At 25.7% G+C, this 14,505-nt stretch overlaps 2 protein-coding genes across 6 annotated transcripts; one reads left to right on the top strand and one right to left on the bottom strand.

Annotated features, from left to right (window-relative positions):
* Nucleotides 1–353: 353 nt before the first annotated feature.
* Nucleotides 354–7,351, bottom strand: LOC114128755 (tetratricopeptide repeat protein 21B-like). 3 transcript variants are annotated; one of them, XM_027993340.2, is made up of 18 exons: nucleotides 7,106–7,351; nucleotides 6,868–6,997; nucleotides 6,523–6,635; nucleotides 5,892–6,351; nucleotides 5,578–5,829; nucleotides 5,290–5,508; nucleotides 4,851–5,213; nucleotides 4,362–4,775; nucleotides 3,963–4,128; nucleotides 3,643–3,890; nucleotides 3,282–3,422; nucleotides 2,934–3,069; nucleotides 2,735–2,850; nucleotides 1,958–2,194; nucleotides 1,282–1,725; nucleotides 1,073–1,209; nucleotides 730–1,007; nucleotides 354–657 (listed from the first exon to the last, which is right to left on the bottom strand). In XM_027993340.2, the coding sequence occupies exons 4-18, from the start codon at nucleotides 6,132–6,134 to the stop codon at nucleotides 446–448; spliced, it is 3,606 nt and encodes a 1,201-aa protein (XP_027849141.2). In that variant the 5' UTR covers nucleotides 6,135–6,351; nucleotides 6,523–6,635; nucleotides 6,868–6,997; nucleotides 7,106–7,351; the 3' UTR covers nucleotides 354–445. The 3 variants fall into 3 exon arrangements, with proteins under 3 accessions (XP_027849141.2, XP_050056552.1, XP_050056553.1); XM_050200595.1 differs by having other exon boundaries at nucleotides 6,519–6,635; XM_050200596.1 differs by lacking the exon at nucleotides 6,868–6,997.
* A 137-nt stretch (nucleotides 7,352–7,488) lies between these two features.
* LOC114128882 (multiple inositol polyphosphate phosphatase 1-like) lies at nucleotides 7,489–11,795 on the top strand. Of its 3 annotated transcripts, none has more exons than XM_027993502.2 (10): nucleotides 7,489–7,647; nucleotides 8,256–8,462; nucleotides 8,566–8,694; nucleotides 9,485–9,654; nucleotides 9,723–9,848; nucleotides 10,388–10,538; nucleotides 10,605–10,705; nucleotides 10,925–11,034; nucleotides 11,102–11,299; nucleotides 11,385–11,795. In XM_027993502.2, exons 2-10 carry the CDS (start codon nucleotides 8,300–8,302, stop codon nucleotides 11,542–11,544), a joined length of 1,308 nt encoding a protein of 435 aa, XP_027849303.2. In that variant the 5' UTR covers nucleotides 7,489–7,647; nucleotides 8,256–8,299; the 3' UTR covers nucleotides 11,545–11,795. The 3 variants fall into 3 exon arrangements, with proteins under 3 accessions (XP_027849303.2, XP_027849291.2, XP_050056569.1); XM_027993490.2 differs by lacking the exon at nucleotides 7,489–7,647 and adding an exon at nucleotides 7,682–8,183; XM_050200612.1 differs by lacking the exon at nucleotides 7,489–7,647 and adding an exon at nucleotides 7,682–8,167.
* The last annotated feature ends 2,710 nt before the right edge of the window (nucleotides 11,796–14,505 follow it).

The raw sequence follows: 14,505 nt of genomic DNA on the forward strand, positions 1-14,505 counted from the left end.
ATTTCTTATTCCCTCTTATTATCCAATAACAATATTGTAGTGTTAAAATAAATAATACAAATTTGTAATGACTTATTTATTACAAAGATAATACACTAACAATAACTTTATTATTCTACAATTTTTTATCAACCAATAGATTCATAGTCATAATCTCTGAGTTCTGTGCAATAGTTAGAATCCAGCTAATAAAAAATATTTAATGTTTGTATTAAATAATTCGGTATTGTGCAATATTTAAATATTAACACCAAACTAAATATTATTATTATTATTTTTTTTTTTTTTTTAGTCAATTATTCTAGTAAAATTAGTACATCAAAATAAATAAGGAAAGATGATAAAAACATGAATAATCTATCAAAGGTATAATTATTTTTGAAAAATATTATAATTAGGCGATTTGAAAAATAAACATTATAAAATAGATTCATTTTTTACACAGTTATCGTGATCTTAATGATAGTCTTGCTTTGTCCATTATATCTTTTTTCAACTTAACTTGGTCTGGACTTGAAGGGTTTAAATCAAAGCATATTTCAACAGACTTTGTGAATAGTTTCAATTTATACAAATTTACAGCTAGCTTGTATCCAATTTTAAAATTCTTACATCCACTTAACACCCAAGCACGTTCATAATAATCCACAGCATCGTCTAAATTAAAGAAAAAATGTTCTATAAATTAAATGTACCAACTTAAAATTATAAAAATATTATTATAGGTACCATATTTCTGTTCCTTTTCTGCCACAGCACTTAAAAGTTCTAAGCCTTTGATTGAAGACTTATTGTAGACAAGAACTTTATTAACCAATTCCACACATATACTGGTCTTGCCAGACTGAAAATATAATTCTGCCATAAGTAACCAACTGCGTTCCAAGTATTCAGCTTCTTCAAATTGCCAAACAGCTTTAAAAGCAACTCTTTTTAGAATTGTCTTAGCTCTTTGTGCTTGTTTTTGATAAACAAAAGCCATTGCCAACCCTAACGAAGCAGCAATTCTACGAGTAAAAAATATTTTTATAGCCTTCAGTAAAAAAATAGTTTCAGGACATAAATCATTTACTTGCACGATTCCTGTGACAATTCATTAAAAACATTTATTGCTTTTTCTACAGATAGTTTTTCTCTAGACTCTAATAACACATAAGTCGATAACAAAGTATAATTTTTTTGTTCTTCTGGTGTATTAGGTTTCATCTCCTGGAAATAAATATATCTATAACATCTTAGTACATAGCATAACTGCTTATATTATATTATTATTGTTCATACTGTTATCAATTTATTGGCCAAGTTTAAATTTAACGTGGCTTCATCCAAACAAATCTGAACCATGTTGTGCAGTGCTTGCTGTCCCCATTCAGCATCATTTTTGGCAAAATTGAAATGTTTCATTGCCTCATTGACATTTGATGCGTACCAGTAATACAACCCACAACAGAAATGAAATCCAGCTTGTGCAATATTCTTGTGTGCGACTGCTATAAATGTTTTTACTTCTTCCAAACAATCAGTTCTACGACAGACTTCTATCAGCCGAGCTAATGCTGCCCAGTTGGTGGGTTGCTTTTCCAAAAGTTTATAAAAATGTTTTTTTGCTGTAACAAAATCACAGCGTCTAAATGACAAATCAGCTACAATTAACAGTGCTAAATCATTGTTTGTATCTTTGAGCAATGAAGAACATATCATTTCACATGAATTCCAATCATTCATCTGCAAAATAAACAAATCATAATTTGTTTAAAACAATAAACGTCACTTTATGAAATATGTGTATAAGAGATTTTTTAAATTTGCGAATCAGTTAAAATATTCTGATAAATTAAATTTAAAATATTCTCATATTATAATAATATGTTACATGACATTTTGTTATGTACCTATTTATCTTTATAAAGACACTTCATAAGTATATTATATGATATATTTTTTAATTTAAACTTACTTGCATATACAACTTGGCTAAACTTATCTTTAACGAACTTGCTTCGTCACTGTCTACAACATGCACAAGCGCTTGTTTGTAAAAAGAAACAGCAAGATCATTTCGATTTAACTTATGAGCGATCTCGCCACTATGTCTCAATATATTTAATCGTGTGCTCAACTCTTGGTTTTCTAAGTAAGAACACTGTTTTAACAAATCAAGTGCTTCGTCTAATTTACCTTTTTTTTCCAAAGCCTGTAAATATTTAATGTATACAGTATAATAAATAATTAAAAACAAAATAATATGTACAACATCAAAAACTAGTATACAGTAAAATCTCTATTAATAGTATTAGTACATTATACTATCCAAAAAATGTATAGTACATTGAATGAGATGGAACAATCAAATAGTATATACAGTATACAGATTGTGTGTTCACCAATTTAGGGAACACTGAATTTTTCAGACTGATTATTTGGTGGTGAACGTGCGCATTACTGGCGGTCTCAACCTGTCCGGTAAATCGATCAAGTTCAACTACGCATTTGTCGCATTTAGCGGCCGCGTCAGTAACTACGATGATAATGTATTATAATAATTATTATATTTACCTTTAAGAACACATTTTTAAATTAAAATTCATAAATAAAAAATAGTGTATAAAATATTTAAATACATTTTTGCTAGATAGTTTTGAGTAATCTATATAATCACTATAATACCTATATTATCAGTTATTAAAAAATTTCACTGTATCTCAATAGAAATAGTTTAAAAAAAAAAACATACGTTTGCCATGGGAATAACTCTAACTTCTAATGGGAGTTGATTTAAAACTTTAATCGCCATATCACACTGGTTCAATTTGATTAAAAGAATTGCCATCTCCAATGCACCATCATTACCTATATGAAAACCAAAACCAAAATATAAATATTTTAAATGTACACTTAAATGATTTAAAATTAAATATTTTATTTTCAAATACCTGATTTATTATAGTATTTGATAGCCTCGTCATATTGATGTGCTGCAACTAATACTTGGGCAACTTTTATGAACAATGATGGTTCATTCTTTAAACTCAATGCATTCTTGATCACTCTAATAGCCTCATCAGGTTCCTACAATATTAAATGCATTTTTACTTTGTTTTTTTAAATTTAAATAAACAACAAAAATTGCAGTATAAAATATAAGTTATATTAAAAGCACCATACTACCAAGCACAAATATTATATTAATACCTACATTAAAAATATTAAGTAAATAACATCTATACCATAAACATTATGCTAAATCTTTAATTAACTACAGTAAAAATAATTATATTTACCAGAATTTTTAAATATGCATTTGACAGTTCAATCATATTATCAACAGTAGGAAAAGAATCAACTACATTTTTGAAGCATTCAGCATATTCATATGGATCTTGATTAGTCCTCAAAACAATATCTGCCTTCATTTTTTGTGCCTAATATTTAAGTATTATAACCTCGATTATAACTAAAGAAAACTAAAAAGCCTACTTAACAACAATGTTTATTATGAGTAAGTAGGCTATACTTTTTGGATATAAATATAAATACACACACAATTAAACAATAGATAACAATAAATATAGTGCAATTTACAACTACAATTATTGTAGGTTTAATAATATAATATACTTGGATATAAATTTAAAAACATACTTTGATGAAGATGTCTTTATCAGATTTTACGGAATTTAATATTTTTAAAGCATTTTTAGTATCATTTTTATACACAGAAATTTTTGCTTCAGCTATTTTAATTTCTCCTTCATAGTTTGTATCTTTCAAATATTCATAAGCATTGTTCACAGTTTGTATTGCTTTATCAATATTGTTTCCCATACAATAACATTCACTGAGTGCAATAAACAAAGAAGCTAAATTATTGTGTTCAAGTGTATGTTCATCTAAAATACCACCAATATTTATTGTTAATTGTATTTATCATTTTAGTACTCAAGCCTAATTAAATACTTTACTTGACAAATTATTCAAAGAATTTTCTAATGCTTGAATGCACTCATTATTTCTTTCAAAATTTTTATGAACAAGTCCATTCAACAGATTATATAAAGGCCACTCACTAATCGATAAGTTATAGCTAAGCCCTAAATCCAAGCTTTTAGAAGCATTTGAAAAATGGCCCTAAAAAAAAAAAAAAAAAAAATTAGATGATATATTGACAGCCAAATGATTTTAAAAGAAGACATCTCTAGGGGCATTAGTTATACAGGTTAATAAGTTTATATAATTAAGTAACAAATAGATAAGTGTCATGAAATAAGGTTGGTTAAACAGGTATAACATTCTACGGATGAATGACTTGATTGTGACCATGTCCAATAATACTAATATACCAATATCAAACAACTATTTACCTGTTTTATTAAAAGATTAGCAACCATAAGATGAGCTTCTGAATTTGTAGGATCAAGTTCTAATACTTTTTCTAGTGATTTATAAGCTTTTTTTATATTTTGAATATTTCCAAGCATTAACCAACCATCAATAAGTCCAGGACAAACATTTAGAATCTTTTCTAAGGCAATTTCTTTATAAATACGATCAGATAAGTGTTTTAAAAAAGTCATTATCATATTTGGATTAAGTTTTATCAAATATTCTGGGCCAAATGGCAAGTTTGTAGTAGAATCAAATTGCTTCTCAACTGATAATTTAATTAAGGTTGATTTCACTTCATTATTCTTTGCCCAATATGCATTTATAAATAAAAGTTCGCTTGATTTTAATTCTCCTCTAATTTCATTTAATAATTCAATTTGTTTTTCGACCTAAAAATAACATTAATTATTATTTATTTATTTTATTTATAACTATGATAGATGTAAAATATAGAAAACATTTACTTGGACATTTATGTCATTCATTTCAATATGACACAGAATTATCCCTTCCATTGCTTTAGGAATGGGTTCTGCATTAGATAAATCACCATACAATTGTATTGCTTCCTTGTACTGTCCAGATAAATATGTTTGATATGCAAGTTCTAGTTTATTATTGACACTTGGTTCCAAATCAACAGCAATTTGCATAGCACGAATACATTCATTGATAATGGTTTTATGTTGACCACAAGTTCGAGATATAGCTGAAGACCACTGAACAAATAAATTTGGGCTAGGTTCTGATTTTTCAATAGTTTTGAAAAACTGGTTAGGTATTTCTTCATATTTTCCAGCAACAGCAATGTTATATAGAATTTTCGCCTGAAAATAATTAAAAGTAATATTAAGTATCATTACAAGTAAAATAATAGGTTTAGTAATAAATATTTTATCTAACCATTACAGCTAATGGGCAATCTGAATTTATGCTTAATACACGATCAGCAGTTTCAATAACATCAGACCATTTTTGTACACTTATGTAAAGATTTAACTTTTCAACAAAAGGTGGTAAAAAATCAGGTAATTTAACAATAAGTTGATTTAAGATTTGAATAGCTTCAGTTACATCTAAAGTTGCAGCTTCACCAAGATAAGCTCCAATTGAATCGTTTTTCTATAATATTTAAATATTTACATTAATAAAAAAAAATTGAATATTAGTTACATTGAAAAAACAACTTACCTGTGATAAGACGGCTTTAAAACAGTTTCTTGCACTTTTTAGATTGTTTTCTTTAAGTTCCAACCAGCCTTTAATTAAATAGCCATCAACTGAACTTGGATATTCGGACAAAAGCTGATCAACATAAGTTTTTGATTTTTCAAGACAATTACACAACATCATAACATTTGCAGCATGAAACAGTACCACTTCTGAATGACTGAATTCTGGGATCGTGAGTTCTAACATGTCTATTGTATTGGTATCAGGGACCTGTAGTATGAAAAAAAGATGTAATATAACAAATATAGTTAATAATTAAAAAATATTAATACCTCATACTGTTTATGAGCATAGATCATAATCAGTGTAGAAGCTAATCCAATATCACTAAATTTGACTAAAGCATCAAGTATGGTCAGCCCTTTTGACAGTTTATTATGAAGAACAAATGATAAACCATAATAAAGTTGATAAACTGAACTATTTAAATTATTTTGTATAGCTTTGAACCCAGATATTTGTGCACTAGAATAATATTTTATTCTAAGATAATACTGTATGAGTTCTAAATCCATTTTAGTCTATTTTGTAAACAATGGGTATCTATTTTAGTGTACAAGCTACACCTGATAATTCTACAACTATACTACTTCAGAATTTTAGTTTTTCGATTGAAGGTAACTTTCTAATGATATTAATCTTTTCATTTGGATATATTTTCAGACATTTAACCAGAAAAGGACAGTATAAAGCTGTTTTTATATCATTTTTAACCAAGTAGTCAATCACTTCCTAAAAAAAAAAAAAAAATCTTTAGAAATAATAGGTACAAAACAACATAAAAATATTCAAAAATATGAATGAACAAAAGAAATATAATACAAATATAATAATTGGTTTTAATCAAAATAATCGTGTGCAGCGTTTATTAGATGCTCACACCAATAGTTTATACCTACATACTTGATAAATTAAATGTCCAAGTTGGTGACCTCTATGTTCTTTGGGTACTTCGGTATGATATAAAACAAATAAACCATCAATTATTTTGTATTGAATTTTTATAACAAAATTTCCTAGAAAAATAAAAACAAAACATACTAAGTTATGTTATTAGGTATACTAAATACAATATGTACAAACAATACATTGTAAAATAAGTATACGCTTCTAAACAATTTTTTTTTGTAATTATATTTGATTTGATATAATTTAAATTATTTGCTTATATGCATGTTAATGTAAATTAGAAAATTCAAGATTATCTATGAGTAATATTTGATTGAATAAAAACAAGAAACGCCTTACCTTTAGCATTTAAAATTTCATGTTTGAAAGTCTTATTTTTAACATCGTGTACAAGCTTAGTTTTCATTGCATATTGAGTACTTTTAAAAACAAAGCGATTCATGATAATTAGTGCATAACGTGTTCAACTCTAGATAGGTGCAAAATACAAACAAATATAAGATATTTTTATGTGCAGATATTCGAATGGATGATAATTAATTATTAAAGATGGTAACAGTTATTACATAGTACATACCTATTGAAGACAAAAGCAAAAACGCAGGTTTAATGCTTTTTATGTGAAATAGTTTTAATTGTTTAACATTTGAAAAAACTAATGACCCAAGATCCGAGTCAAAAATTAATTATTTTAATTGATCTGTGATCATCAACAGTCGTGAACTGGCAGCAGAAAATCATTTGTCCACAATCAAAACAAAACATAATTTAAAACCATAGACATAATAATATTATTATGTCTAAGTTTAAAAATTAAAACTGATTCTGATAGTGACTGATACATGGATAATAACACAGATGAGATGAGTATAGTTCGGACCTATGATAAGAGTTCTGCCCCGTGATAAGTAATTGTAGATGATAACAGAAATTTCAATGAAACTGTGTATAATATAATATTATCTTTTTTTTATATAGGATAACATCTGTATGATCAAATATTATTACTTTTATTTATTCTGTATAAGTATTTTTTCCTCGGTTCATGATATCAAGACCAGCGGTCTCAGATGGACAACAAGATGACGATTTAAATCACGCACAGAAAATACAGAAAATGTATGAGCACTATGAAACCCATAAACGTTAAACCCTGAGTATAAAACAAATGAATCGTGATAAATTAATAATGAGCTGAACATATTTCATCTATTCTGTGCATATTTCATGTATTCTGTGTGTAAGATCAAGGTTAATGAATACCTGTATTTAGAATTTAGACTACTCAATGTCGAGAAAGCCGTTATTATCACTTATCATCAAGGAATTAACATTTTAATATTTACATAAGATAATATTATCTATCTATGATTATTAACCGTAGATCATAATATACATTAACATAATATATTATATGATCTAAGTTATTAACTATGTGAGCTAAACAAGTCGTGGATAGGTACTAGTAAAACTACTAACTAGTGTCTATAATATAGTTGTTGTAAATAATATTATAATAGTTTTTATTGTCCTGTGCTGTAACTTAATCATCTGACTATTTATTAAATGTATAACCGTGTGCTACAGCATAATAACAATTTAACATTTGTCATTTAGTTAGTATATAGAGTACTGTAAGGTGTGTATTGACTCAGGTGAATTATTTCTACTCAAAATAGATTTTACTTAATATATTATCATTGGTCTTACCGTTATTTTTTTGTCAGTTACTTATTTCTAAAACTAGCCACCTGTGGATATTGTTCACACCATGTTAGTTCTAGTCATAACAATATTGTGCAGCTTGATTTTTGGCCATATAAAAAGTGAAGATCAGTGTAATGGCTTGTACAGTAATTATTTTCAACATTTGTCAACAAAAACTCCATATAGATTTGTGGCAAACCATAACACAGAACCAATCAACTTTGAAGGTAAGTAGATATTTTGCTTTTTCAATAATAAATTATAATATATTATCAATGTTGACTATTTAATGTAAGTTTTATGTTTGTTTAATTTAATTTTTGCTTTAAGGTTGTAAGGCATGGAAAATTTGGCTTGTTCAAAGGCACGGTACAAGGACACCTGGTAAAGAATTAGATCAGTTTGTCAAAAACAGATTACCTGAAATTCAAAAAGACATAGTAAACAATTTGATTGAGTGTAGGTATATAATTTAACTTAAAATATATTTAGTACCAAGATAAAATTTATTTTCTGTATGTCAAAGATATTGTGCTCCCATGTAGTCCCATGTAGTAATTCTATCTTACTAATGTGTAACATAGACAATTTTATTTTAGGTTAAGCAGAATCCATTTTACTCTGTAATGTGTTACATTAGAGTAAATCAGTCAAATATTAAATTGAAATCTAAGAATATTTACTGAAGCGCCATATAGGTTATTATTTATATAATTTTAAAACAACAGTGCTCTATATGATATATTTTTCTCTAAGTACATTTTATATAAGATCGATTCACTAATATTTTTTAAAAAAACCTGTGTAAAATGAATTTATCTAAATTGTTCTATGTTAACTGTTAGTAAGACAGATTCAACACAGAACACTTATATATAATATTTCTTTATTTACAATATTTTATTTTTACACTTTAATTAATTCATAAAATAAACTTAATTTAATATGTATTTTTATTTTTATTGTATAAACTGTGTATTTCTAATTTGTCATATAAAAGTCAGTTAATGTTCCAAGCATAATAATTTCTACCTATTTAAATACTTTTATTACCTACATAACATAACATGAGCAACTATAAATATTATTTTTAAATTAAAAGATTAGGTATATTATTCTGTAGTTTATACCTATGCAACTTTAATAGTTGTATTACTTAATTTAATTAATTATGATCGTCCATTAATGTAATTGACAATTATAAGTAATAGCTAGGTATATAATAAAACTAAATCTTGATTTTATTCAGGCAAGCTATGCAATGAAGATGAAATAAAATCATGGACTTCCCACAAAGAATTAGATAATCAAAAGAGATTAACCGAGGAAGGAGAGGATGAACTTCTATCAATTGCGGAACGTATGCAACTTAGATTTCCTAATTTATTGAATCAACCGTTTGAAAACACAAACTTTTTGGTAAATTATCTCTATTATCTGACTACTATTTATTTTGTTGCTTTTTATTAATTTTTTTTTTTTTATAGTTTAGATTTACTGATACTCAAAGAACAAAAGTAAGTGCCAAACAATTTGCAACAGGATTGTTTGGGCGCAATGAGGTTAAAAAAGTAGTATTTGAAGAACCATTAGCTAAAGACCCATTATTAAGAGTAAGTTATGTATAAAATTATTTACTATATTGATATTGGAATTCAATTAACAGGTTTAATTGTTTATTTAAATTTTCGTGTAGCCCACCTAAACTTAAAATAATGATTTAAATTAAAACATTGTTAATTCATCATTTGATATTGATTTTTTTGTTAAATTAAAATTAAATATCTGAAAATAAATCTTTTTAGAGTTTTTAAAAATCCATTTTTCAAATTTTTCAGTTATCTCCTCACTAAGAAAATTATTTAGAATTGAAGACATTTAAAGTAGGTAGTTTGATTTAATCTTCTTTCAAAATTATTCCTTAATTAAATTATTTATTATTTTTGTCTCTATATTTTAAATTATGCAGACTATCATATACCTGACAAAATTCTTATTTAAATATATCTTTAGTTATAATTACACATTTTGGCAAGTTCTTTTAATTTTTGTCATAGTTAAAATGATTTAGTATACACTGTTTAACTTGTGTTGACAAATATTCGATTTATAAATAAACTTTTTAAAATTATGTCTATTTAACTATTTTTAGTTTTATAAAGTTTGCCAAAAATGGAGAAAGGAAGTTAAAAAATCGTCTACAGCATCAATTGAATACCAAAAATTTATAGAAAGTCAATTAACTAACAACACTTTGAAGAGTTTATCTTCGAGACTTGGACTTGATTACACATTGACATTTAGTTAGTATTTATACTTGTTAGTTTCATTTTTTATAGAATTAAAATAAATATAATTATTTATTTAAGATGATGCCAAGAATATGTATACATACTGTGCTTTTGAAACAGCATGGGAGAAAAATAAAGTTTCACCGTGGTGTTCAATTTTTAATAAATCTGATTTAATGGTAATTTATAACTAATTATTGTCTAATTCTTTTTTAATGGTGTACAGAAAGGTTATTTTAACATTATGTGTTCATCAAGTAAAAAAAAAATATTTGCTATTTTTTTAGAAAATCTTAGACACTCAAAACATAAAATTATGAACAGTTAATATTTATTATTAAATATCGTAGTTTTTCAGTTAAAAAAATAACTCATTTAATAAAAGTTTTAATTTTTAGCTTTTAGAATATAGTGAAGATTTGAAGTACTATTTGATAGATGGTTATGCTTATGAGTTATCATACAAACAAGCATGTGTTTTATTAAAAAATGCAATTGAATATTTTGAGTAAGCAATTCAGACTTATAGTTATTTAAATGTTTTTAATCTAATTTATTTAATTTGTACTCAATAGCGATCCACATTTAACTAGCAAAAATGGTATTTTCTATTTTACCCATTCAGGAACAATTTTGAAAATGCTTGGATTATTAGGTCTGTATAAAGATGAACATAAATTAAAGCATGACAATTATTTTGAAATGGAGAATCGGCAGTGGAGAACTTCAAAAATTGATGCATTTGGTTCAAACATTGCATTTGTTTTATACAAGTACTGAGTTTACTAATTTTTTAAAGTTATTATTGATGGACATTATATTGTGTATAATTTATCATTATATTCTTACTATTTGTAGATGTAATAATAATGAAACTAAGATATTAACATTACATCAAGAAAAAATTGTCCATCTTGATGGTTGTGAAGATGGCCTTTGTTCTTACGACAGATTTAAACAGCTATTTGCAACAGAAATCCAAAACTGTGATTTTGATAAAATGTGTAATATTGACTAAATTGTTTAATATTTAAGTTTACTTATTTTATTTATTTTATGTAAATGCCATTTTTTTTCTTTTTAGTTTTAAGTTATTTTAAATTAATTAACTACAACAAAACAATATTACCAATTATTTTGTAAGGGTACTCAATTTTTAAAAAAACAAATTTACAATTTTATTTTTGTATTTTTGTGTGAATTATTATTATATTATATTATATTTTAATTACAATTAAATTGTATTGAAAATAAATCATTTAAATCATATTTTCATGTATTTTAAATTACAGTAAAATAATTTTTTAGCATTGGTGTACCTTTAACTGTAAACCCATGATGTATCAATATTTTATATTTGAGGTGTTTAAGAAAGGTATCATAAAATGACCACAATGTGGTACGAAAAAATGTTAGGTAAGTTTTATCCAAAGCATACACTGAGTATAACCAAATCAGTTGTAATTGACTTTAAATGTATTTTATTAGGTAAGCAAAATTTAGAATACTAGCTCTATGTGTAAACCTCGGTATGATTATACCTTGATTTGTCTGGAGACAAAGTGATTTGGTGATTAGAACAGTGATTCTAAAAATCTAGTATAATATGTTGTTGGAAGACGAAAACTGAAAGAATTTAATGTATAGCAAATATTTAGAAAGGACTTAGAACTATATAATTGAAACAGTATTTTATTTATTGAATTAAATACTGAAATATCAATAGTAAAAATAGTAATAACAAAAATGCTTTTATTTTTTACGTGATACATTTATATTAAATTTAATGAATAAAACTTTTGGAAAAATGAGTATAACATTTTTTTTTTTTTGTGTAGGTACCTAACTAAATATTTGATACAAGCGATATCACATTTATTACCTACACATTTAATGTATAATAAAAATTTAAAACACGCCTTTCTAGTTTGGTTATAATGCAGAACCATTAATTGTTGGAGTCAAATTAGACTTAAACACAGCATGTATCTACCTAAACCTAATTGTACCTATATAACAACTTAACAACTAGAGTTATATCTATGTTATTATCCTCGCAGTTTCAATCAAATTCGTTTGAACTATGAGTTATTTTAGACTTGGCAATTGAAACTAAATAAAACATTCACGAAAGTAGAAGAAATTAGTAGGCACCCATCATACCTAGTCATTTATCTTTGTAAATAATTGTCCACTGATGCATCTTGACCTGGGTATTTATTCCTTTGACATTTCGTAAAGTTTTGATCCTCGTGTGCGGACCTTTATGCAGACCCGACAGACTAACTTCTGTCCTTTAATTACACACGAAAATGGGGATGTGACGAATTCATGGTCGACATTAAGCACTTAATAGAAGACATATAATACGGGTCAGAGCACGTTGTTTGGATATTTGAACAGTATAATATTATATTGTACTCTTCAATTAAATATTATTATTTAATTTTAAACAACGATACGTATCAGATAATAATTAATAGGTACCTAGGTACCTTCTGACTTTTATATTATGTATATTTGTATATATTATACTTACCTACCTAGTTAATTTTCGAATACTTATTGTTCAATTAAAATTATACTTACATTTTATATTCTTCTCGCTGAAATAAATATTTTTTTGGCATTTTACAATTGTTTATGTATACCCAAGGTATATTCACCTATAGTTAAGTAATATTTACCTATTAAACTATAATAATATTTATAACCTATAGACTAAAGTAGAATAATTATATTCCATTCGTAAATATAAACCAAAAATGGTATTACATTTTTGTTAGGTAGGAACTAGTAAATGTATATTAATATAGACAGGTGATTATAGATAGATAGTCATAATTTATATTGAAGGTATATTTGTTTTAAAATAGTTTCAATCATATAAGTAGGTACCTACCTACACATCGTACATACTACACAGTGAATTTTAAATTTTAAATTGACATTTTTTCAAGAGATCAAACTTAAAAGTTTATATTATAGGTATTACGTTTTTCCAATAACTCTTACTGTATAGATAAAAAGTTATATGTTTTTAAAGTTTTTCTTTTTTGTATTATTAAATGATCCTTACAAGTTACTATCAATGTCCAAATTTACTAACTTGTATTAAATAAAAGAAGGTAATAAAACGATTATTTCTTGAAGAATATGTTTATTAGATTATTATTAGGCCTTATATGTAGGTAGATATTAGATAGTAAAAAACACAATCTCTATAAGTAGATATCGTAGGTGCATAGTTCAATTTATTATACGATATACCTTTAAAAAATGTATATATAAAGTTTATTCAAGGATAAATGTAACATGAAATATAAAAATTTTATAAATTAAAAAAAAAAAAAAAACGAATGTGCAACAAAACTAATTTTTTTAATTTGAACCGCTTTTATGAGATCAAATTTGAATTGCTTTAATTTTTTTAAAGTAACTGATTTATAAAGTATTTTTCAATCTTAAAAATTGACTTGTCGAGAGTGAGATAAACTTTTGATATATATATGCAATTATATTTTTTAACAGTCTATCTAAAACTCTACAATATGATATTCCATATAATTTCGTTTGTTTTTTTAAACTCAGGTGTGATGTTGTTCACATAGACCTTTAAAGGTAAAAAGTCTGTGTGTCGTAAGCAAAGCACATTAACATTATTTTCACCAAAATATCAAATCTCAAATCTTTATGTACAATTTTGAATTTCAGTTAAAAATAAATAAACAAATTTATACATATCTAGACATAATTCCATCCTTTTATTTTATTAAATACCTACCTAGGTACTTATTTATGGTTTGTTACAATATTGTATGTATTATGATAATATTGTTACCACAGTTTTTGTTGTTGGTTGTAATATTATGTATGTTTTCTTATATACCTATGTATATTGTATAAAAAAGATTCATTCGTATTTTAACCAATGAGTTGTTTACGTAGTCTCGTGAAATATTACATTGGCGACAAATGG

This window comes from Aphis gossypii, chromosome 1, assembly GCF_020184175.1.
Source record: "Aphis gossypii isolate Hap1 chromosome 1, ASM2018417v2, whole genome shotgun sequence".
Lineage (NCBI taxonomy): Eukaryota > Metazoa > Arthropoda > Insecta > Hemiptera > Aphididae > Aphis > Aphis gossypii.